A 22,676-nucleotide genomic window follows, 5' to 3' on the forward strand; every position below is an offset into this window, starting at 1 on the left:
AAGGTCCGATTCGCCGGTATCCTAAACCGAGTTGTTTCGCGGCTAAGCCCGGGCAAGAAGCGCGGGGCCGTGTCGCGGCGAACGCGCTCGACGATTCTCACCACGTCTCCCGGGGAATCGCAAAAAACCCGTTGCCCATAGAAATTCCACGCGAATACGGCGGGGCCGGGGACCAGGCCCGCCGCGTAGGGCCGAGTTTCGATTCTCTCTCACTCCTTCTCCCTCTTCCTTTTTAGAAGATTCCATAGGGGCTTCGTCCGGCTGCCCATTAAAAATGTATCAATCTCGGAAAGCGGACGAGTTGTTTTGCCCGGACACCGGCCGCGCTGGAACCACGGGGCTGGAGGCGTCGTAAAGAATAACGCCGAAGGGATCACGGGTTTTAATGGTGTCCGCAGGCTTTTTCCGAACCGATGAAAACTGCGAACAGCGCGAGCCGCGAGTTGATGCATGCGCCGTTCGAGGCGATGGAATCCCGTCGATTGATTCGTTCGATGAAATTGCCCGCTGGAAGAAGCCGAGGGTCGTTCCGAGGAAGACCGGCTAATTTTTGCGTGTAAACCTGGAATCGTTGGAATTTTTAAGGGTTGACCGATGAATTTTTTAGCTCGTTCAACCTATCGCGGCATGAGGAATGGCTCGAAATATAAACCGGATATCCAGTGACACAGCTGTGCTCCCAAAAAGATCTTCAATTTTGATTTCAATTCTACCGGCTGTTTAATTTGTGGAAAAATCGTAAACTCCAGAACTCGTCTTTCTGGAGAACCGTAAAAATCCACGAAATCGCGCATCTCCGAATCCTCGACATCGGCGAACGGAGGTAAAGGGGTGGCGAGAGACGGTATCCAGTTCCCTCGAATTCCTTCTTGCTCGGACAACCGGGCAAAGTAAATTCGCGGTCGAATTTTACGTTCGGTCCGCGCGATGCCGAATATGGCCTGCGTTCTGGGAGGGGTGGGTGCAGGGAGTGGCATCCTCTCGAAAGAGGCAGGAACATCACTAAAGTGTCAGCGGCATCACAATTCGCGAGGAGCAAAAGAGCGCTTGTTAGCGGTCTCGGAGCCGGCAAAAAAGGTAGCCCTCGAGAGCCCTCGCCGAGCCGAGCAAATAAAAGTCCCTTCCACCGGCCCCCCTGCACGCGTCTTACCCGCGTGGAGGGGGCCCGGCAGGACCCACGCGGCCCGTTTCACAAAAGCTACCGCTTTTCGAAACAGCCCGCAATTCAGATTTGTCCAGCATCCTTCAATAGAATCCTGCGGTTCTCCTTATTAAATATAATTTGAACCTTTCGTCCCTTAAAAATCATGTAAATTTGCAAAGTGTACAGATTTGCCTGCCTGTACTTTGCGTTACGCGAAGCTCGTAACAATTTAACAAGCTTTTGATACTATTTCATTTAATCTCTACCAAAGTTCGCAATTACTGTCAGTAGGATTTATAATACAGAAATCGCATTGTATATTCGGAACCTCACGTTTGTGAAACTAGAATGAAGAATCGTACTTCTACCCTCGAAAATACGGTGTACCCCAACGGGAATTTCCATGGGGGCCGACGTCCGCGGGAACAAAAGGGGCCGCGCGTTCAGAAATTCCAAGACCGGCGCGGCGCGTCCGCACTTCCTCCTTCCCCGTTTCTTCGAGGGCTCCACGTTTCAACGTCTCGTCGCGGATGGCTCTTTGCCCGAAAGCCGACAGCTCTTCTCCTCGCGATGTTTCGATACAAATTACATGAAGAGGGACACGAACGGAACGGACCCCGAAGGCATCTCCTCCGCGGCGGAACCGGGCCCAAGACTGATGTTATCATCAGACCTGGGTGAACCGACCCTCCCTCCCCGTTCGCGTTTTTCTCCATTTTTCTTACCGTTCACACCCTCTCGCGCATTTGGCCAAATAACAACGACAATTCAACGAATATCATCTAATTCCAAATACTAACTATAGTGAAATGAACTGTACTTACAATGATGTTTAAATCAGCAACGAGTTATGAGTCACACATTTATCTTCTTATATGAAATGTTCTGCATGACAGAGAAGGAATTTAGATTATATAGAATAACAAATTAACACCTGATCTGTTCTCAAATACGTAAACGTCTAAAAGTCACATTCGTCGTTTGGTTCAATTAAAAAGCTGTACGAACTGTTTAATTATCGTAAGAGAGAGAAATTAGAAGCGAGGATATCTAAGAGAGATAGAATCGTCGAGAGTCGGTGAACAGAGAGAGGCTACTCGGACAACCGGGCAAAGTAAATTCGCGGTCGAATTTTACGTTCGGTCCGCGCGATGCCGAATATGGCCTGCGTTCTGGGAGGGGTGGGTGCAGGGAGTGGCATCCTCTCGAAAGAGGCAGGAACATCACTAAAGTGTCAGCGGCATCACAATTCGCGAGGAGCAAAAGAGCGCTTGTTAGCGGTCTCGGAGCCGGCAAAAAAGGTAGCCCTCGAGAGCCCTCGCCGAGCCGAGCAAATAAAAGTCCCTTCCACCGGCCCCCCTGCACGCGTCTTACCCGCGTGGAGGGGGCCCGGCAGGACCCACGCGGCCCGTTTCACAAAAGCTACCGCTTTTCGAAACAGCCCGCAATTCAGATTTGTCCAGCATCCTTCAATAGAATCCTGCGGTTCTCCTTATTAAATATAATTTGAACCTTTCGTCCCTTAAAAATCATGTAAATTTGCAAAGTGTACAGATTTGCCTGCCTGTACTTTGCGTTACGCGAAGCTCGTAACAATTTAACAAGCTTTTGATACTATTTCATTTAATCTCTACCAAAGTTCGCAATTACTGTCAGTAGGATTTATAATACAGAAATCGCATTGTATATTCGGAACCTCACGTTTGTGAAACTAGAATGAAGAATCGTACTTCTACCCTCGAAAATACGGTGTACCCCAACGGGAATTTCCATGGGGGCCGACGTCCGCGGGAACAAAAGGGGCCGCGCGTTCAGAAATTCCAAGACCGGCGCGGCGCGTCCGCACTTCCTCCTTCCCCGTTTCTTCGAGGGCTCCACGTTTCAACGTCTCGTCGCGGATGGCTCTTTGCCCGAAAGCCGACAGCTCTTCTCCTCGCGATGTTTCGATACAAATTACATGAAGAGGGACACGAACGGAACGGACCCCGAAGGCATCTCCTCCGCGGCGGAACCGGGCCCAAGACTGATGTTATCATCAGACCTGGGTGAACCGACCCTCCCTCCCCGTTCGCGTTTTTCTCCATTTTTCTTACCGTTCACACCCTCTCGCGCATTTGGCCAAATAACAACGACAATTCAACGAATATCATCTAATTCCAAATACTAACTATAGTGAAATGAACTGTACTTACAATGATGTTTAAATCAGCAACGAGTTATGAGTCACACATTTATCTTCTTATATGAAATGTTCTGCATGACAGAGAAGGAATTTAGATTATATAGAATAACAAATTAACACCTGATCTGTTCTCAAATACGTAAACGTCTAAAAGTCACATTCGTCGTTTGGTTCAATTAAAAAGCTGTACGAACTGTTTAATTATCGTAAGAGAGAGAAATTAGAAGCGAGGATATCTAAGAGAGATAGAATCGTCGAGAGTCGGTGAACAGAGAGAGGCTCGTAATCCTCGAGCACCGGCAGTTTTGCACAGGTTTATGGTGTTTCTTGCGCCTGCTAGCATCGCCGCTAACAGGCGTCACTAATGCACGGAGGCGGTGTTTCCAACGCTGAGCCGGGCCGTGCGCTCCCTGTCTCCTTTTCTTCTTCTTCCGCGGGTGATTCACTGAATCGCTTCATCTTGACCCCTCAGCGAACGAAAACATGCCGCGTTTCACGTTTTCCTACCAAATAAATTCTAGTCGCTGATGAGTAATTTCATTTGGGAGACGGTTAAAGGATCGCCGCGGTGCCTACAAGTTAATCTCCTGCTACAAAGCTGTTTGCTATCACATATTTTCACTGGCTGTTATTTATCAAATTATATGATCACTCCACAATGCCTCTAGCAAATTGATTTCGGATCGGCACTCAAAGCGTCGCAAAGGCATCGCCGATTCGTTCGCGTATATGTACGCGCGCGGAAACAAGACCGGTGCGTGTCGCTCGCTCGTTAGCCGCGAGTTCGAAACCGGCGCTGGGATTATTCACGAGATCGTCTCCTCTTACTCTTTCTTCCCAGCTAACGAGCGATCCCCGGCCGGTCTAATCTCGTGATCGTTGGGGACGTTAAACGCGCGAAACCGACCGGCACCGCGGCGGAAACGTATATCTCGCACTGGTTGCAAGCAAATTGCTGTCCCTCTATTGCCGTATTTGTGCCCCAGGATATACTTAACTCGTTCTTCTCCTTCTTGCTGTTTTTTCCGCTTCACCGATTTTTGGAATAGAAACCATGTCATGTTTAATAACTAGCGGATTGGCTAATATTTTACTCAACGCGTGCAGTCTTGAGAACATTTGTAAGACATATATATACAACAGACATATATATACATGTTTGAAAAACGAAAATTAATAACACTTCGGTATTGTTCTAATTGTTGAAGAGAAACAATAGATACAACTATTGTCAGCAGTTCACAGTTCCCTGGAATCGGCCAGGTGAATCGACGGAGAACTTTTCTTGCGTGTCTCGTCCTTCCGTTCCGAACCTGAGAACCATTCAGAAGAGGAACACCTGTGCCGGGGTACCACGGGCATTCCAGCCAGTTTCTTAGGTGTAGCTCGAACGGGCCCGTGATGTCATTCCTGGCACGATCGCGCGAACGAATTCGCAAAACCGAACGAAAACAGCCGGTAAAAATGTCGACGATGCTGTTCTTCGTGCGTCGCTTCCACCGACCTGTCCGCTCCACGTTTTTTTCCCCCTCTTACCTCTCGTCAGCGTTCGTCCCCTCTCTGTCGGTCTTTGTGTCACCGTCAGATTTTGTATGTTCCATTTCAATGACTGTTTAAATTTCTCACGAGACACGACTTCGTAGCTTTTAATTATGAGAAAACAAATTATTCACAGAAAAATTTCGTGGCATTGAGAAATATTATACTTATACGTACTGTTTCCGTTCTCGATTTCACTTTTTGGTAAATGGCAGTGATTATTGCACTACTGCGATTATTCCACTCGTGGTAAATCATCCAACCGTAGTTAACTTATTTCGTCTCTGAGTGATATTTAAGTTCGTTTAAGTGCATTCAGGGAACACTTACTTTCAGAGGAGCCACATTACTGTATGCTACAATTACGTGGTTACTCTCCTCTCTTTTTGCGCCCCATTAATCTCGGGTGTAATAATCGTCCGCGTTATTAAAAAGATACGTACTCTACCGTCGTCCCATTTCGCGTGCTCAATTTTCTTGTGATAAACAATGCACTTAATCTTCATGTGATAAACCCTCATTTTTCATACCTCTCAAATTCTTCAATTTAAAAGCAAAAAAATGCTACCAAAGCCTGTCCCTCGGTTTCAATCTCCATTATAATGAAAGCCTGTTTAATACTTCGTACACAAGGGAATAATTATTTAATATTTAAAAATATGAATTCTTCGTTGAGTAAAATCACAATTGTATGAAAATATTTCTTTATGTTTCATCGTTCTTCCTCATTCCTCACTTTGTTCTCTGTCCTTAATCTAATTTTGGTTGAAACTGGTCCAGAGCGAGGGCCACGTTCGAAAGAGGAACGCGTCATCCCTCAACGTCAATCTCCTGCGGCAAGGCACGCAAAACGAAGCGACGAAAACAATTTGAATGCGTCCCAGCCGCGACATTCCGTAAGGTCTTCCCTGGTTTTGTCCTCATACCTGGTTTTGTCCCCATGACCAGCGGCCAATGATGTCTCACCTGTGGAGACGTCGTTTTTACTGAACGTGCGAAACGAGATAATTAAGAGAGCATCAGACAGTTGCCACAGGTTGACATTAATTAAAATTAATTATATTTTATTATCAAAACTAAAAAACACGAGTTCGTATAATAAAAATATATTTTCAAATCATAATATATTAGATCAATGCTTCACGATTTAAGAAATCGTCTTTATGAAAAGTAGTAGCATAATAATTAATAAAATTTATATATCATACGAAATTTCACAAACGTTTTAGCGCAATACACATCATTGTCAAATTTTCTTTGAATCATTACAATATTTAAATATTTTGTTTCTATGATATAAATCCAATTATCAGATTTGTTAAAATAAATAATTGGAACATCAGATTGATTATCAATTCGCGATCTGCTCGCGCACAGTGAGACACAGTTTACTTTACAACGTAGGCTACTACCAAAGACGTACAGGAATTTTGCGGTCTCTTTTCCGTATCGCTACGGAAATTCCGTCGTTTGCATATCAAGGCGACCGCCAACGTTTAGCTACGCCATTACTCTTGCCAGGCCCGGCCAATTCGTTTCATTCTCTTAATTCAGTCCTCGGACGCTCGTAACGTGTGCACATGGCAACATTTGTCTTTCCTCAGAAATTGATAATAATCAGAATAATAACTGAAATCGTGCAATATTTTCACAGACGAATTGTCTCACATTAAAAATTATTTCGACTACTAGGATATTCGAGAATAAATCACGAAGGTGTGTCGAGGCGAGAAATTGAATCAATCAACGCGTATCAAAACGGTGCGAAAATTTCTCGCCACTGCGGTAGACGTCGAGCAAAAACGATGGCCCCTTGAAACCCCATAAAGAAACAGGCGAATCGAATTCGATGATGGTCCACCGGGCCTCGATACTCTTTTTACCTGCAGCACAAAAGCGGCGAAGGGAGAATTGTTTATATGAATAGTTGAACCCTCTTGCTTTTTTATATTAAACACTGCAGAGGGGATGAAATAGGTGGGGAGAGGAGTTGACCGTTGGCTAGGTTTGTGAATCAGGGCCAGAGAAGGGGGAGGAATTGATGAAGGAGCGCGTCTTACGCATACCGTGTAAGTGACGCGCATGAATAATTCATTCTAATAAAATAATGCAGCCCGGTCGCGGAACTCTGACCGAAAGCAAAAACCGCGCTGAATCGTCAATCGCGTTCTACCTTGTTGCGTTCGCACCAATTTCCCCTTTAACCGTCTGCTTATCCTCTCCCCTACTACAAAGGTTGCACAATTCTCTCCGAATCTTGACAATTTTAATCAATTCAATTGAATTATTGAATTATTATTGGAAACAATAATTCATATAAACAACAGAATTAACTATAACTAAATAGAATATATTTCTGCTGCAGATTCTAAGACTTTTTGGTCTGAACTTTATTTTAACTTGTAAAGTAGTTTTTGGATCAGTTTAGGATTACTCGACGAATACGTAGAATTATTCCAATCGATGACGTGAACAATTTCAACCGTGACACGATTCGCTGTGGCAGTTTCTCAATACGTTCTAGATTCTGAACGAATAGAAGGATAGTCTGAATACTAGGTGTACTGGGAAAATCGCACTGACAAATGGAAACCTTATTGTCGGGATCGCAATATTTATTGCTGATCGGGTTCGGAAAAATATCGTTCAAAGGCTAACATTTAAATTTATAGCTGCTCCAGTTTACGTTGCGATTAGGATTCAAGGAACGAGAGGATGGTTGAGACGATGTATAGTATTTAATTAAATTATGAAGTTGTGTGCTCTTGTTTTCGAAAATTTCTCTTCTCTATTTTCTTCATTTTCACCTACTTCTCGTATTCCACTATTTGCAAAAGAGATCGTATACAATTTCTTTCTAACTCCACTCGTTAAGGAATAATTGATAATGGACGACAAAATGAATCGATTTCGATCTTTTTTGCAGGTAATAGCAGTACTTACAACTTTTATTTGAAGCATTTTTGGAAATTCCGAAAAAAAAAAATTTTCAATTTTTCCGAAAATTTTCAAGGGGTACCCCTTCAGATTTTTCGAAATTTTCGCTTTTTGCCAATAACTCCTAAACCGTTGATGATACGGGAAAATTGCATAAGATCTTTCTTGTAGAGGACGGCGAGATCTACAATTTCCATGTAAATTTTTTTCGCTAGCGTCAATAGTTAACGAGTAATTTGCAAAAAACTGTTTTTTAGTTTTTCGTCAATAACTCGTTAAATATTAATGCTAGCGAAAAGTTTTTATACAGAAATTGTAGATCTCGTCGTCCTCTACAAAATGGTTCTATATATGCCCTCCTACGTCCATCCGTTCGGGAGTTATTGACAAAAAACGAAATTTTTTTCCAAAAGTTCGCTGTTTGGGCGCTGGGATGGTCGGATTTTGTCAGTGTCAATAAAATGCCAATTAATGATACTAAACTCGTTAAATACTTAAATTAGAAGAAAAATACATGGAACTTTTCTTGTATGTACTGTATTTCATTTGTCAAAAAGTGTTGAATGATGTATTTATCGAATAAATAGATTGCTTGTAAAATTACATGAAGTATTACATACTCCAATGCCTAAGTGGACCCTTTCTACAAGTTTTTCTGGTTTCTTCCGGACCGATTGAATGAGGACCGATGTAACCGATTCCCGTTTCCAGCCCAGGAGGTCCTGTAACGTAGGGCGTCGATAAACAAGACAATTTCGCGGCGGTACGTCCCCAGGAATCCATAAATCTGGCCGAGCCAAGGCTCGATCTATCGATTAGAGAGGGACTCTGGCCTGCGGTTCGCCATCTTGCAAGCGTTTGCCGCCAAACGATTGAATGTGTCCCCAAGCGGACATCCTCCGGTTTCTCGATTCTCTTCTTCAACGACGACTCCCATCCACTCCCCTCAGGCTCCTCGTTCCTTCGACCGCTTATTCCTTTTCCGTTCTCTTCCACGCTCGCGATCGCGTCGCGGGAATTGGGAGCGCCGACGACGTCGACCGAAACCGACGACGATTCTATTTTCTCTTTGACCAGTGTAAAAATCTTTATAGCGAATCGAGTCTGGGAAATGGGATGGCTTATCCGTTTTATTTTTTTCTCCTCGGTTTCTCTTGAATACGCGGAGGAATCAATTTCACGACCTACGAGCGGACAGAACAACCTCGTATTTATTAATCAACTTTAACTCAAATAAAATTCGACGTTTTCTCGTATAAAATAAAATAAGTATTATAAACAGCCATATGCTTATTTCCGTAGGTAACAAAGAATGAAATCTTCTAAAAGAAACTTCCGAGAAGAATAAAAGAAAGGAACAGAGATGCGGCGATAAAGCGTTACGATTGTTGGGGGCGAAATAAAAAGTGGGAAACAAAATTCGAGGGATGTTGTTCCGCTCGGCGATACTAATTAAATAACCGTGGCGAGCTCGTGGCTATAAAAACGAGACCGAGGATCGTTTGACCTTGGAAACGGCGGAGGCGCGTTGTGGGCGGAGGCAATCTCCGATTTTTACGGACAACAATTCTATTTTCCAGTGGCGGGATAAAAATGTTTATAGCGGATCGAGGCTTGGAAAATGGGATCCCATATACCGAGCGCCGTTCCACCATCGTTGAACGTTTCGCTCACCCCTAAGATCTTGTTTTAGCACTATCGATAAAAGTAAAACTTTTCCCAGCTTCGTTCTCGTCAATCCTCTTTTATATCAACGTTTGACGTTAACGCATTAGACATCTCGACGATAATGAAAATCAATCTAAAATTGAAACGCTATTAGGAGATCCTAGAGTCATGGAAGAAATCGACACAACTCCATTATCTAACAGATCACTATTCGATCATCCATCAAATGTCTCAACGCTAGCCAGAAGAAAAAGAAAATCATCCCTTTTTCCCTCGTATAGAGATATATCCGTTTCCACCCTTGGTTGAAGCTTCCTCCAAAAAAAAAAAAATAGTAGTGGCGGTAGTCGACAGGTAGCCGTCTTCCTGACGCAGAAACGGTTCTGTAAAGGATGAAATCGGTCGAGAATACCGGAATTGAGTATAATAGGGTCCGACAGTATAACATCGAAGGGGGATCTTGGTTTCTTTACACATGGCGCTTAGCGCGGAGCTATAACCATCGATAATCGGCCAATAGGAACGGGTCTGGCATCGGTATATCGTCGCGTACCATAGATCCCGTAGGCAGCATGACAAATAACTCTCACAATGGGCCATCGTTCTCGACCCCATGCGCAACCCCCGTTCTCCGGTCGCTACGCGCAGTTTCCAGCCCTTCCCTTCCTCCCTGTCTATCCACCCCGCAACCATCGTGTTATACACGACCAGATCGGTTCCGGCAATTTTACATTCACGTCAACCCGGCGCTGATTTATTGGAATGTTTGCTGCTCGCTCCGCCGTCCTCCTTTCTCCGCGTCGCCGACTTGATGGTTCCATCCCTCGATTTTCTTCTGCACTCGACGCCAGCTAAAGTTGTTTAGAAATGGCAAATTACTTTGGAACCGGACTTAAAATATGATCATTCAGTATTCCGAGGATTTAGTAAAACAATCACGAATTTTATAATTGAACTCCGGTACTTTATATAACAAAATATCTATCAAAAATTTTAATTGTTTTACGAATCAGTGGGTGCTAACCCGAAGAGAACCAAATCGATTTCGATTCACGGACGAGACGGAGAAAAAACAAAGCCACCGTCGAAAAAAATAGTCCCGGTGGCCGGAGTTTATAATGATCGAGCCCGAACGATTTCCATTTCGCCGCTCCGAATCGATTCGATCGTGTTTCCAATCGCGTGCGGCTGTTTGGTTTAAGTTCTCGCCCGGGAACCTCTATTCCTCCCTTTTGTTTGTTATTTCGCGCGTGCCGAATTAAAATTCATTCCCGGACCTCCCGCGCGTTTTACGTTCCGCCTCGCACCGGCCCCTGTCACATTTTTGTCGTTTTTCCATTTTCGTCGCCTCGTTTTTCAACGCTGGTCTCGATACACCGTGGATAAAAAACACTGCGTGATAAATTGGTCGAACGATTTCACGCCGACTCGTTCTATTTTATCATTGGTTTTTTTTTTTTTTTGCCGGCTTAATTTTTTATTCAGTCTTATTTATTGGCCGGATCGTTCAAATTGATCAATTTTTCCTCTCGTAACGTGAATCAAGCGCAGTGGAAAAAAAATGTTTTATATTATCGCGAACACACGAAATCATTGCACAGCTTATCGATAAAAATTCTCAATCCGTTTTTATATTCACTGAGATTATTATCGATTTATCTCGTGTGTGTTTAAACACTTAACACGAGGCTAGCGTGATCAGGTTGATTTACATACATGAAATCTCAATGAATGCCGGAGATTCCGGCGTGATTTAATTAGACTAGCCACGCGAATATCCATACAAATGGTGCGAAAATGCGTGTCGAAAAGACGGCCGATGGACGGGCAAGGGGAGTCGACTTTCATCGAGCTGAAAATTGATGGCAGTTTAGGCGAGCGGGTTTAATGAAAACGATCCTCGTCTCGTCCTTGGACCCATCGCCTATCCTCATCTCGTTAACCGGCCCCCGTGTATCTTTTCACCTCGTTCACAGCGCTCGGGCCCCGTGAGCATTCCACCAGATGGGATTACCGGTGTATTTATCAGAGTTTCGCCGGTGGAAGACAAGGCCGCCAATTAGCCGACGCCAATCATCGCCTTAAATCACGAGCCAGCTCTCGCGAAAGGTCACCGGGATTTAACCTGACATTACGTCGAATTAAGTCGCCCGGGTTACCGTTTCTCTCCGTTGTTTACTCTGTTTCTTTATTATTCGGCTGGATAATTGCAAACTCCGTTCCGAAATTTGTGGTAATCTCCAAGTTAAACGAGCATTAACATAATTCCTAGATAGAATTCTCGGTAATCATTTCTGTGTTGAAGATAACTCGTAACTCTGAGACTAATCATGAACTTACAAGTAGTTAAAGTATATTTAGGCATATGGACTACGATTATGTAAATTGCATTACGATTGGAAATCGGTGATCACGTTTGTGAAAAGAAATCGCGAAAGTGAGGCGTCAACTTTACGTAGTAAAACGCGAAAACTGTGAGGGTGCGAGGGGAGAGGATGGATGGAGGCTGCGTGGTCCGGGTTATATGGAGAATTTTAACAAGACAGGCCTCGCGTCGCCTTCGGCTAGAGGAATCCCCTAACGAGAGAGGGCACTTCTCCCCTCAAAAATAATGAAGTCTTCAAGTCCGCGTTCCCACAGCCTCCCCGAGGGTGCAACGTTGTGCTTTTATATGCAACTCCACCATACGGGCAACTGCCGTCAAACGATTTCAGAATTTAACTTCTTGGCATTGTATTCCGGACCTGTTCAATCCCATTACAGTTTTTATATCAATTTGTCAGTTTTAAAGATTTGCAGACTTTACTTTTCATTTTTTTGTCGTACTACTTGTTATCTTATAAATCACGCAAGGAAAAATATAAATTAAGAATAATGAGAATTAAGCAATATCAATGCAAAGAATCATGTTTTAATTTATATAACATTCAGCTCGAAACTTAATATATTACGACGGAATTTGTTTATTCTTCGTGACGAATGTTGGGGCGACATTAACTGCGAACGATCTAACCACCCGGGCCACCATTTGTCGGCCGGTAATGCGTGCGATCGATTAATTAAATCCGGCCAACCGGTGACCGTATCGCGCCTGGAATCATCCCCTAAACGTCGGGCCAATCAGAGCTAGAGATCGCCGAGGGGGTTAACCACCCTTGCCGCGAGAAAAACAGTCATTAACGTCCGAGCTGAAACGATCATCTTTAATGCTTCATCCCAATGTTTTATATTATCGCGAACACACGAAATCATTGCACAGCTTATCGATAAAAATTCTCAATCCGTTTTTATATTCACTGAGATTATTATCGATTTATCTCGTGTGTGTTTAAACACTTAACACGAGGCTAGCGTGATCAGGTTGATTTACATACATGAAATCTCAATGAATGCCGGAGATTCCGGCGTGATTTAATTAGACTAGCCACGCGAATATCCATACAAATGGTGCGAAAATGCGTGTCGAAAAGACGGCCGATGGACGGGCAAGGGGAGTCGACTTTCATCGAGCTGAAAATTGATGGCAGTTTAGGCGAGCGGGTTTAATGAAAACGATCCTCGTCTCGTCCTTGGACCCATCGCCTATCCTCATCTCGTTAACCGGCCCCCGTGTATCTTTTCACCTCGTTCACAGCGCTCGGGCCCCGTGAGCATTCCACCAGATGGGATTACCGGTGTATTTATCAGAGTTTCGCCGGTGGAAGACAAGGCCGCCAATTAGCCGACGCCAATCATCGCCTTAAATCACGAGCCAGCTCTCGCGAAAGGTCACCGGGATTTAACCTGACATTACGTCGAATTAAGTCGCCCGGGTTACCGTTTCTCTCCGTTGTTTACTCTGTTTCTTTATTATTCGGCTGGATAATTGCAAACTCCGTTCCGAAATTTGTGGTAATCTCCAAGTTAAACGAGCATTAACATAATTCCTAGATAGAATTCTCGGTAATCATTTCTGTGTTGAAGATAACTCGTAACTCTGAGACTAATCATGAACTTACAAGTAGTTAAAGTATATTTAGGCATATGGACTACGATTATGTAAATTGCATTACGATTGGAAATCGGTGATCACGTTTGTGAAAAGAAATCGCGAAAGTGAGGCGTCAACTTTACGTAGTAAAACGCGAAAACTGTGAGGGTGCGAGGGGAGAGGATGGATGGAGGCTGCGTGGTCCGGGTTATATGGAGAATTTTAACAAGACAGGCCTCGCGTCGCCTTCGGCTAGAGGAATCCCCTAACGAGAGAGGGCACTTCTCCCCTCAAAAATAATGAAGTCTTCAAGTCCGCGTTCCCACAGCCTCCCCGAGGGTGCAACGTTGTGCTTTTATATGCAACTCCACCATACGGGCAACTGCCGTCAAACGATTTCAGAATTTAACTTCTTGGCATTGTATTCCGGACCTGTTCAATCCCATTACAGTTTTTATATCAATTTGTCAGTCTTAAAGATTTGCAGGCTTTACTTTTCATTTTTTTGTCGTACTACTTGTTATCTTATAAATCACGCAAGGAAAAATATAAATTAAGAATAATGAGAATTAAGCAATATCAATGCAAAGAATCATGTTTTAATTTATATAACATTCAGCTCGCAACTTAATATATTACGACGGAATTTGTTTATTCTTCGTGACGAATGTTGGGGCGACATTAACTGCGAACGATCTAACCACCCGGGCCACCATTTGTCGGCCGGTAATGCGTGCGATCGATTAATTAAATCCGGCCAACCGGTGACCGTATCGCGCCTGGAATCATCCCCTAAACGTCGGGCCAATCAGAGCTAGAGATCGCCGAGGGGGTTAACCACCCTTGCCGCGAGAAAAACAGTCATTAACGTCCGAGCTGAAACGATCATCTTTAATGCTTCATCCCTCATCACTCGATACTTATTATTATAAGCATTCTATGAAAAATTATTACAAAGTAAACATTATAGTTATTGTCACCACTACAGCATTTAAATCCTTGCTATCAATAATGGAATAAAAGTGCATTTAGAAAAAGACTTTTATATTTATATTAAATCTAAATTCACATAAATGTTGCTCACTAGTCGATGCTCTATTCACCATAAAGAAAATCGTCATCTCGTGTTAAGCCCTACTCAACATTAATCTCGTATTAAGCTGAACTTAACACTACTTAAAGTAAAAACTGGTGACGTCGTTTCGCTAGTCCGAAGGAAATTCGTTGTACAAAGAATTAAATTGCTAGGAAGCATGGAAAAAGCGTTTGATCGTTGCACGAGGGGTAACCATCCCGGGAAACGGGTTCCAGCATCCGGGAGGAGGAACCGGTGGGAGGGTGGCGGGGACGGTTTCATAAGTTATCGATTGAAAGGGAGCCGAGAGAGGGTGTCAGTCGCCATGGCTACCGAACCTGCGCCCTGCGACTTGGACGTTTACCTTAATGCCTGGGAATTACGGGACGTGATTTTCACCCCCGAGCCCCTGTCCCTCCCCGCTCCCCTTCCCCTTCGTCGAGGACGCTTTAGGCGATAATGTAATTTTATCTACACCCTGCACCGCCCTTCCTCGGCTACCCCTCGCGTCCCAGACGATCTTCCAGAGGCGCCTCCGCCACCTTTCCCTCGTCCTCGTTGTCGGCCACCCCTCCGGCTCGTGGTTTTAGCATGACGATCCCGGAGACGTTTTCTCCGGCAAACAACGTTAGTTCATTGACCGGCGAGGAATTAATTGGATTCCCGGGAAATTAATTGCTGCAAAAGCCACCCCCGGCTGGAAATTAGAGCCGTTAACGCCCGCGAAGCTTTCAGGAAAAAGTTCTCCCGAATTGAGAACCGAGGGATGAAAAAGGTTTCTGATAAGACTTCTGGTTAGCAGTTTTGCTACCTGCAAATTAATACTTCCATTGTTTCTCTTTTATTCGCTACTTTATTTCGATTCTTAGTACGTCATTATGTAATTTAACGAAACTTACAAGTCGAATAATATAACTTAATTTCCTAACGTGGATCTTACAATAATAGAAAGTTTATACATTGAAGGAAAAGCGTGATCTTGTATTACGTTTGATCGTTGCCACGAATTCACCTCTGGCCACGCCAATGGAGCAGGGAGAACCACCCCCACGGGGGCTGTGCCAACACGGGTCTGCATTAGCTAACTGCACCCTGATTCGTCGCCAGATCGATTCGAAAAACGGAGGAAACTTAACGCGAATTACGTCACCGGTAGGATAGCTAATTCTGGACAAAACAAACGGGAAATGGTGGCCATTCGTAACAAGAAATCGTATTACTTCTACAGGAATTGTGAAAATCGATTTAATAACGATAAAATACTGAACGATATTAAATTATTTCTATACATTATTTCATTTAGATACTTTAATGAATATGACACTATTGGAAACTTGTGGTAACTCTATGAATTACTTTAAGAATAAAATATTACTGGAAAATTAGTTGCGAATTACGGTTCGTCGATTCTCAGAGAGGAAAGAGCAATCTTGTAGGAGGGGTGGTTTAAATTGCGACCATTTGTATTCTCTGGAGGAATCCACCCCCGATGGCTGTTCGAAAAGGCGGAGTCTCGACTCCTCGAGAGGGAGAGTGATACCGTTACCATGGAGTTATGTAAATCGTCGGATTATGCGTCCCTGCAAATTGGAAATCGGCCTCGGTAAGGGATGGTCTAGTATAAGGATCTCGCTGAATGTCATTGAAAATAAGTTCTAAATGCATCTGGCTATATGTATTTTATAAAACGAGATAGTTACTTTGGTTGGTGTAAATTTTTAAGATGGTGCGCGCCACCCCCGGCGTCTGAAACGAGGCGAGAGGGATCAGCGGCGTAAACGAGGAGCGTGAAACAGGCGCAGAATCGTGTCGGATCGTGCCACGGGTCGCATTACACGCATTAGCTAAACGGCAGCTCTGATTCGCTCCCTTCTACGAAGCGACGCTTTCATCAACCCCCTAAGGTTAAACGGTTAGGGTGACACCAAGATCAGAAACGATCTCTTTACGAGCGTGGGTGAGTTAGTTAGGGATGAAGGCGTCTCCCGGTAGCTGATTTTTAATTAATTTGCGTCAGGGTTAATAAAGAAGAATTACTATTACTAAAAAACATTTTTCAACCTGCTATTGACAAAATGGAGAGATTCTTCTGATCATTGTATTGAAATTAGATAAATGTGAAACGATTCTATCAATCGAGATCGACTAAATTCGCGTGGATTGAGTTTCTCGATACACAGAGACGGGAATAACATGAGTTCGCGACCTCCACAATTTAGAAAATCGTGGTTCTTCTGGCCGACTGAACCAGCGAGCGAAGCAGTGACTCTCGATGATGTATTAGTCTATCTAGGCAAGTGTAGTGAACAGACGCCTTTTCATAATTGTCAATCCAAATACGTAGTGCACGATCCTTGTAATTTCACCATCTCTCATGGTTCATATTCTCATCATAATTTCTAATCATCGTTCCGATCCAACTGTCTGATCTGACACTCGTAACTTCGATAGGTGAATTCGGCGCGTACCAGAAATACCTTTTTGGTATGCTATTCTTCTTCTGCCTGTTCCTCACGTTCGTCTATTTCTCGCAACTGTTCCTCACCGTGGTACCAAAGGAGCATTGGTGCAAGGTACCGGAAATTAAGAACTTCAGCGCGGAACAATTGAGAGACTACATGATACCCAGCTCGAAATTAGTACCTCGCGAGGGTGATCATTATTTACCGTATTCTCGATGTTGGATCTACGACGTGCCGGTCGAAGAGGCGATTAAAAAGTCCGAGCCTGACCCGGATTGGCCGATGAAAAAATGCGACGAATGGGAGTTTAAATATACCGCTCAGGACGTGCCATACGAGTCCGTCGCTGCCGAACAGAAATGGGTAGAAAAATGACTTCTAATATTGTTATACATATTTCATCAATACTGATCCTCTGGCAAAAATTAGAATATACATTTGAATGTATAAAAAGAAAAATATGAGAATTAGGCAAAGAACTGTTGCTAATTGAAGGGTTTTGCTGGCAGGTCTGCGACGCGACGTACAAAGTGACGCTCGCGCAGAGCATCTTCTTCGGCGGTGCTATCTTGGGAGGTTTAGTGTTCGGTTGGATGGCCGATAAATACGGAAGAGTTCCGGTCCTGGTAGGAACGAACATGTTGGGTTTTATCGGCGGCGTCAGCACCATGTACGTCAGCGAATTCTGGCACTTCTGCGCGTGCAGGTTCGTCGTCGGTCTCGCCTACGACAACACGTTCACCATCGCTTACATACTCGTACTGGAGTACGTAGGGCCGGAGTGGCGGACGTTCGCCGCGAACATGTCCTACGGTGTGTTTTACACGATGAGCGCGATGAGCTTACCTTGGATAGCTTACTCGATCGCCGATTGGAGACTCTTCGCGCTGGTCACATCCGTCCCGTTGAGCTCTGCCATATTCGCACCGTTCCTTCTACCCGAGAGCGTCAGGTACACGCGCATAGAACACTTCATGGGAAATGAACAGTTTAAAAGCAATCTAATGGGATAGGTGGTTAATCGGAAAGGGGAAGATCAACAGAGCGATGAGAATTATCTGGAGCATCGAGAAAATAAATCGCACCGTGATACCGCCGGATATATACGAGGAATTCGAGGACGATTGCCAGAAAACTGCGGAAGAATTGTCTGCCGAGACTCACAGTATTAAAGATCTTTTCAGGACCAAACGTTTAAGGTGATTTACATCGAACATAGCAAATGTAACGTTTAAAAAAATCCAAGAATATTGAAGCGACACTTAATTACGCGTTCTTCCGAGTATTTTTTTTTATTAAAAACTTTATTCTTTATTTTTATTCATATATTATTCTATGTTCGACTGACGGAACCTCGTATCACGACTTACACCGTGATTCTCAGCGCGGCGATTAATGATTTGCTATTTACAGAACGGATTTACATGCTCCACAGAAAGACTACTCTACTGCTGATAGCGGTCTGGGGTGTGATACAGATGTCGTACGACGGTCACATAAGGTGCCTGGACACCCTCGGAATGGACGTGTTCATCACGTTCACGCTGGCGTCCGCGACCGAGCTACCCTCTGAGATACTGATTACCTACACCCTGGACGTCGTCGGGCGCAGATGGCTGCTGTTCACCGCTGTGACGCTCTCCGGACTGTTGAGCTTGGGTGCGGCCTGCTTCCCGATGGGCGCCGTCTACACCTCGCTCGCGATATGCAGCCGTTTCTTCATAAACGTCTCGTCGAACATCGCGATGCAGTTCGCGGCTGAACTGCTGCCGACGGTGATACGCGGCGAGGGCGTGGCGTTCATACACGTCATAGGATACGTTACCTCGCTCTTCAGCCCCTTCATCGCGTTCTCCAGCACGATCATGTATAACCTGCCTATGATCATCCTTGGGGTCTCCTGCATCGTGGCTGGGATACTCTCCCTGTTTCTCCCGGAAACGCTCTATGAACAATTGCCCCAGACGTTGATGGTACATCTTGATATTATTATATCGAACTAGAGTGATTCATGTTCAATCGAACTCCTTAAATCAATATTGCTGTAGCATTTAAAACTCACTTTCACATAATTCACTGGATTTTGTAAATTTATAATCCACGGAGTCACGTTTTGGTCAAGGACGGTGAGCTGTTCGGAATCGATCAGATGTTTTGGGAGACGCCTCTGACGAAGAAGAAACCGCCGGAACCGAAAGTGCATCACTTGCACGCGAAACGCGCGGTATCCCGACCGGGCATGTTACGTAGTAGCATGATATCCGGGCATAAGGGTATCGAAAGACGACATACTCAGATGAAACGGAGGGCCAGCCAGATGCCAGGTGCCGCGGGCTATCGTCGTGTGTAAAAATCAATAGGGAGGAACGGAGTACAGTGTGAAGATTCATTTAGATATTATGTATTAATCGGTTACTTCGATCTATAATGTAAAAAATGTAAAGAGATGATCTTGTACAAAACCTTGCTTTTTAATTTTAACGAAACTGAGACGAATGATTGAGACGAAACCAGCACGTTTAATTTATGCGTACGTAAATTGTACAGATTTTTCTTAAAAAAAAATTCTAGAAGAACATTAGTTCGTTTCTTGGAAAAGTCAGCGTCGTCAAGAGACGCGATTAATAACAATTAAACGTAACAGGGGACAGACGTTTAGTTAATTGCCGAAATTAGCGACAACACGTGGCCCCGTTTAGCGGCGACGCGTTCCCGACACGGTGCTCGGGTTACGTTTTCCCTTTTCTTTGAAAACGAATAAATCCGTCGGCAGTTAGGCTTTTCTTCTTGTTTCATAGAGGCTGCCTCGCAGTGGGTGGCTGACTAAGAAAAGAACAGTGAAAAAGCGGCAACAGGCGAACACGATATCGTTACGTTGCGGATTTCGGCATCCCGTTCGGTCCCTACGATTTGTCAAGATTTACTTCAGAATTCTTCTACGGCTTACAGTTAATCAGAATCATCTGATGGATTTAGAAATAGATCCGTTCTATTTGTTATTTTTTTTATCTCGACCGAAAACGCTTTTTCTTATCGAATTTCTGCTGCTATCATTACTTGTGAGATTCGGAACAATCGAAGGCGATACTGCAATAACCAGTCTGAGTCCTTATCCTAACCGTCGAGAGAATAATTTCGACTCAGGAACAGTGGGTTTCCGTGTTTCAAGTAAAAACGGCGGCGGGTTGACAGCGGAAACGAGCCCGCGCTCGTAAATGCGAGATTGCCTGGCCGTTTTACGAGTTTTCTATCGCGTTTTCGGGATTATTTGAGAAAATGAAATCCTTTGTGGAACGATGCTCGGCGTCTGGGAAGAATTCGACGGTGGGTCGAAGGGTGCGGCGGGGGAGAGGGGCGAGGGTGAAGTCGTCGCGAGGTGGAAAGCGTGAAATGCAAACCAGCTGGAAAATCGTAAAAGCCGAGGACGAATGTAACGTAATCGGAGGGGCCGCCGGCTGGAACATGGGCGATGGGCGTACCATACGTAGGGGGATGAAACGGGGATGAGAACGCGGCGTGTATGGCGACCGGTTTTTATTGCGACCTCGGAAACGAAAGTTCTTGTAAAAAAAAAAAAAAGAGAAAATGGATCGCGGCAGTAAAAGCCTCGGCCGGGAGTTTTCCGCTTATCGAGCTCATGGAGCTTTCTTCGACGTTGAACGAGTTTCGACACTAATGAGCCGTGCGCGAAGAAAGTTAAATTATGAGGTGACACGAGGCGCCTTTTTCCTTTCGTTTGGTTACATTGAAACAACTTTATACTTTTAAGTTTTTCGTTATGGGTTGCTTTGTATTTGCCGCTCTTCTGGGTCTCGCTTGAGAAAAGAAGATCGTAAAAAAGAGGATCTATTAACAAGTTTCACCCCCAGTTTCCAGTAAGGACAGGGGATGATATTTTGTAATATAATCATATTTGTGTAATATATTTTCAATACTAATTGCTATAAATTTAATAACGTAATATCAATTTTTCATTAATTCCATAGTTAATAAGCGTAGAATATATTAAAATATTATTATACAATTGTAATACGTGGGAAAGTTAAATATTTTTAGTCATTGCTTCTAATATTTCAGAGGTTTTAGTCTGTTTCAGAATCTCCGCGAAGGCAGCACCCATCAAGGGATCGTAAAAGGTGAACAATTCACGGGAGCCGACCTGATCCACGCTTCTCATCCCACAGCTATCCGAGCATACCGGAAACCGTCACAATTTTGGCGAACGATGCAAGCAGTAAACCTCGCGCTGTGAATTGCACCTGTAATTTCAGCCTACCCGTTTTGCCGTAATCCTGGCGCTTTCGATCCGCAACGCGAAGAACAAGAAGAAGAATCCTGTACCAGGGAAAGACGAAACAAGTATCCCGTAGGAAACGGAGGCGGAAATTGCGAAAAATCTTGGTTGAGGCAGTTCCGTTGGACGGAATGACCGCGGCTAAACAAACAGTAGTCGCCGCACAGCAATCACGTACGAACCTGAGAATCGTTTCGAGGGGGCTGAATGCTTCAAGGCCTGCTACACGCAAGCCGGTTTTACGCAAACAAAAACGTGTCTTACGTTTTCAATTATTTCAATAAAGCACTGTTTCATATTTATATTTCCATTAATACAGCAAGGCATTCTGCATTTTATATTGCTTTTATTTTTACTGTCATAGTAAATGGCTGACACTGCTTTTAAAATATTTTGAATAGATTTACAGCCATTGATCTCCTTGCAAAACACTTTGCATACATTTTTATAAGGCGCAGTGTTTTAAAACACCATAGTTTGTTTAAATAATTGAAAAGGCTCGTACGTACGGGGTCTTAGAGGAACGGTTCGCTCGGTGAAGGTGAAAATTGCCGGTTTGCCGCAACGCGACGGGAAGGGATTCTCGGGCTGTTAGCCATACTGCGGGCTCGCAACTCCGAGCCCCTCGGCGGCGTTTCTCGGGTTTTATCGGCGCAAATTGGCCGGAAACTTGCCGTACTTGCTCGCGCACGTGTGTCCGTCTTTTCTTTGTAAGTAGAAGTACGAGTCATCTTTTCACCCTGCGAGGGAGAAGATTGTTTGTTTGCACAGGCCGCGGAATATGATGGTTCCAAATCGAAGAAGCGGAGTCGGAAGGTCTACTGATTGCCGAGCAGTCATTGGAGAATAGTTTCAAGACAGAGAGAATTGGAAAATGGGTGGGTAGAGCAGTTTCGGAGTTTGTTCACGTCTGTGTTCTTCACGAATGAATTTTATCATATCAATTGAACGTTGCACAATAGAATGAATCACTCTTGTCGAAAGACGTTATGTTTCTAATACCAAAAATAATGTGCAACGATACATCCTTGAAATCATGTTAGAGGAAAATTGGTTTGATATTAACAAACATGAATTCGTTCCGTCGGTCACTTAACGGAACGTTCATTAAACGGAGAATACGCTCGCGTTAGCTCGGCAATTTCTATTTTTAGAGCGGCACAATTACCTACCTACACAAGTTTTATCAGTACTGCGACGGAGAAGGCGCGCGCGCGCGCGCGCGTTGTTTCATTATTTGGTTCAAGGAATTCAATTTCTGCGCCATTATCCTCGGCCCCGGTCGGGGCTCAATTTGAAAACGATAAGCAGCGTAAAGAGCTCGAATTATAAAAGGAGTCGCGGCGCGATAGGCAGCCGCGCGGCGTACCCCGGCCGTTTCTACGAGCGATTTATGCGTGCGCAT

General features: G+C 44.3%; 1 protein-coding gene across 1 annotated transcript; it reads left to right on the plus strand.

The window, feature by feature from the left end:
- Positions 1-16,583: 16,583 nt before the first annotated feature.
- Positions 16,584-19,648, plus strand: LOC108623802 (organic cation transporter protein). The gene is made up of 6 exons (XM_018022601.2): positions 16,584-16,892; positions 16,967-17,340; positions 17,487-17,929; positions 17,991-18,176; positions 18,413-18,950; positions 19,100-19,648. The coding sequence occupies exons 1-6, from the start codon at positions 16,709-16,711 to the stop codon at positions 19,325-19,327; spliced, it is 1,953 nt and encodes a 650-aa protein (XP_017878090.2). The 5' UTR covers positions 16,584-16,708; the 3' UTR covers positions 19,328-19,648.
- Positions 19,649-22,676: the final 3,028 nt, after the last annotated feature.

This window comes from Ceratina calcarata, unplaced genomic scaffold (genome assembly GCF_001652005.2).
Source record: "Ceratina calcarata isolate Rehan_Ccalc_2016 unplaced genomic scaffold, ASM165200v1 scaffold291.2, whole genome shotgun sequence".
Taxonomy (NCBI): Eukaryota; Metazoa; Arthropoda; class Insecta; order Hymenoptera; family Apidae; genus Ceratina; species Ceratina calcarata.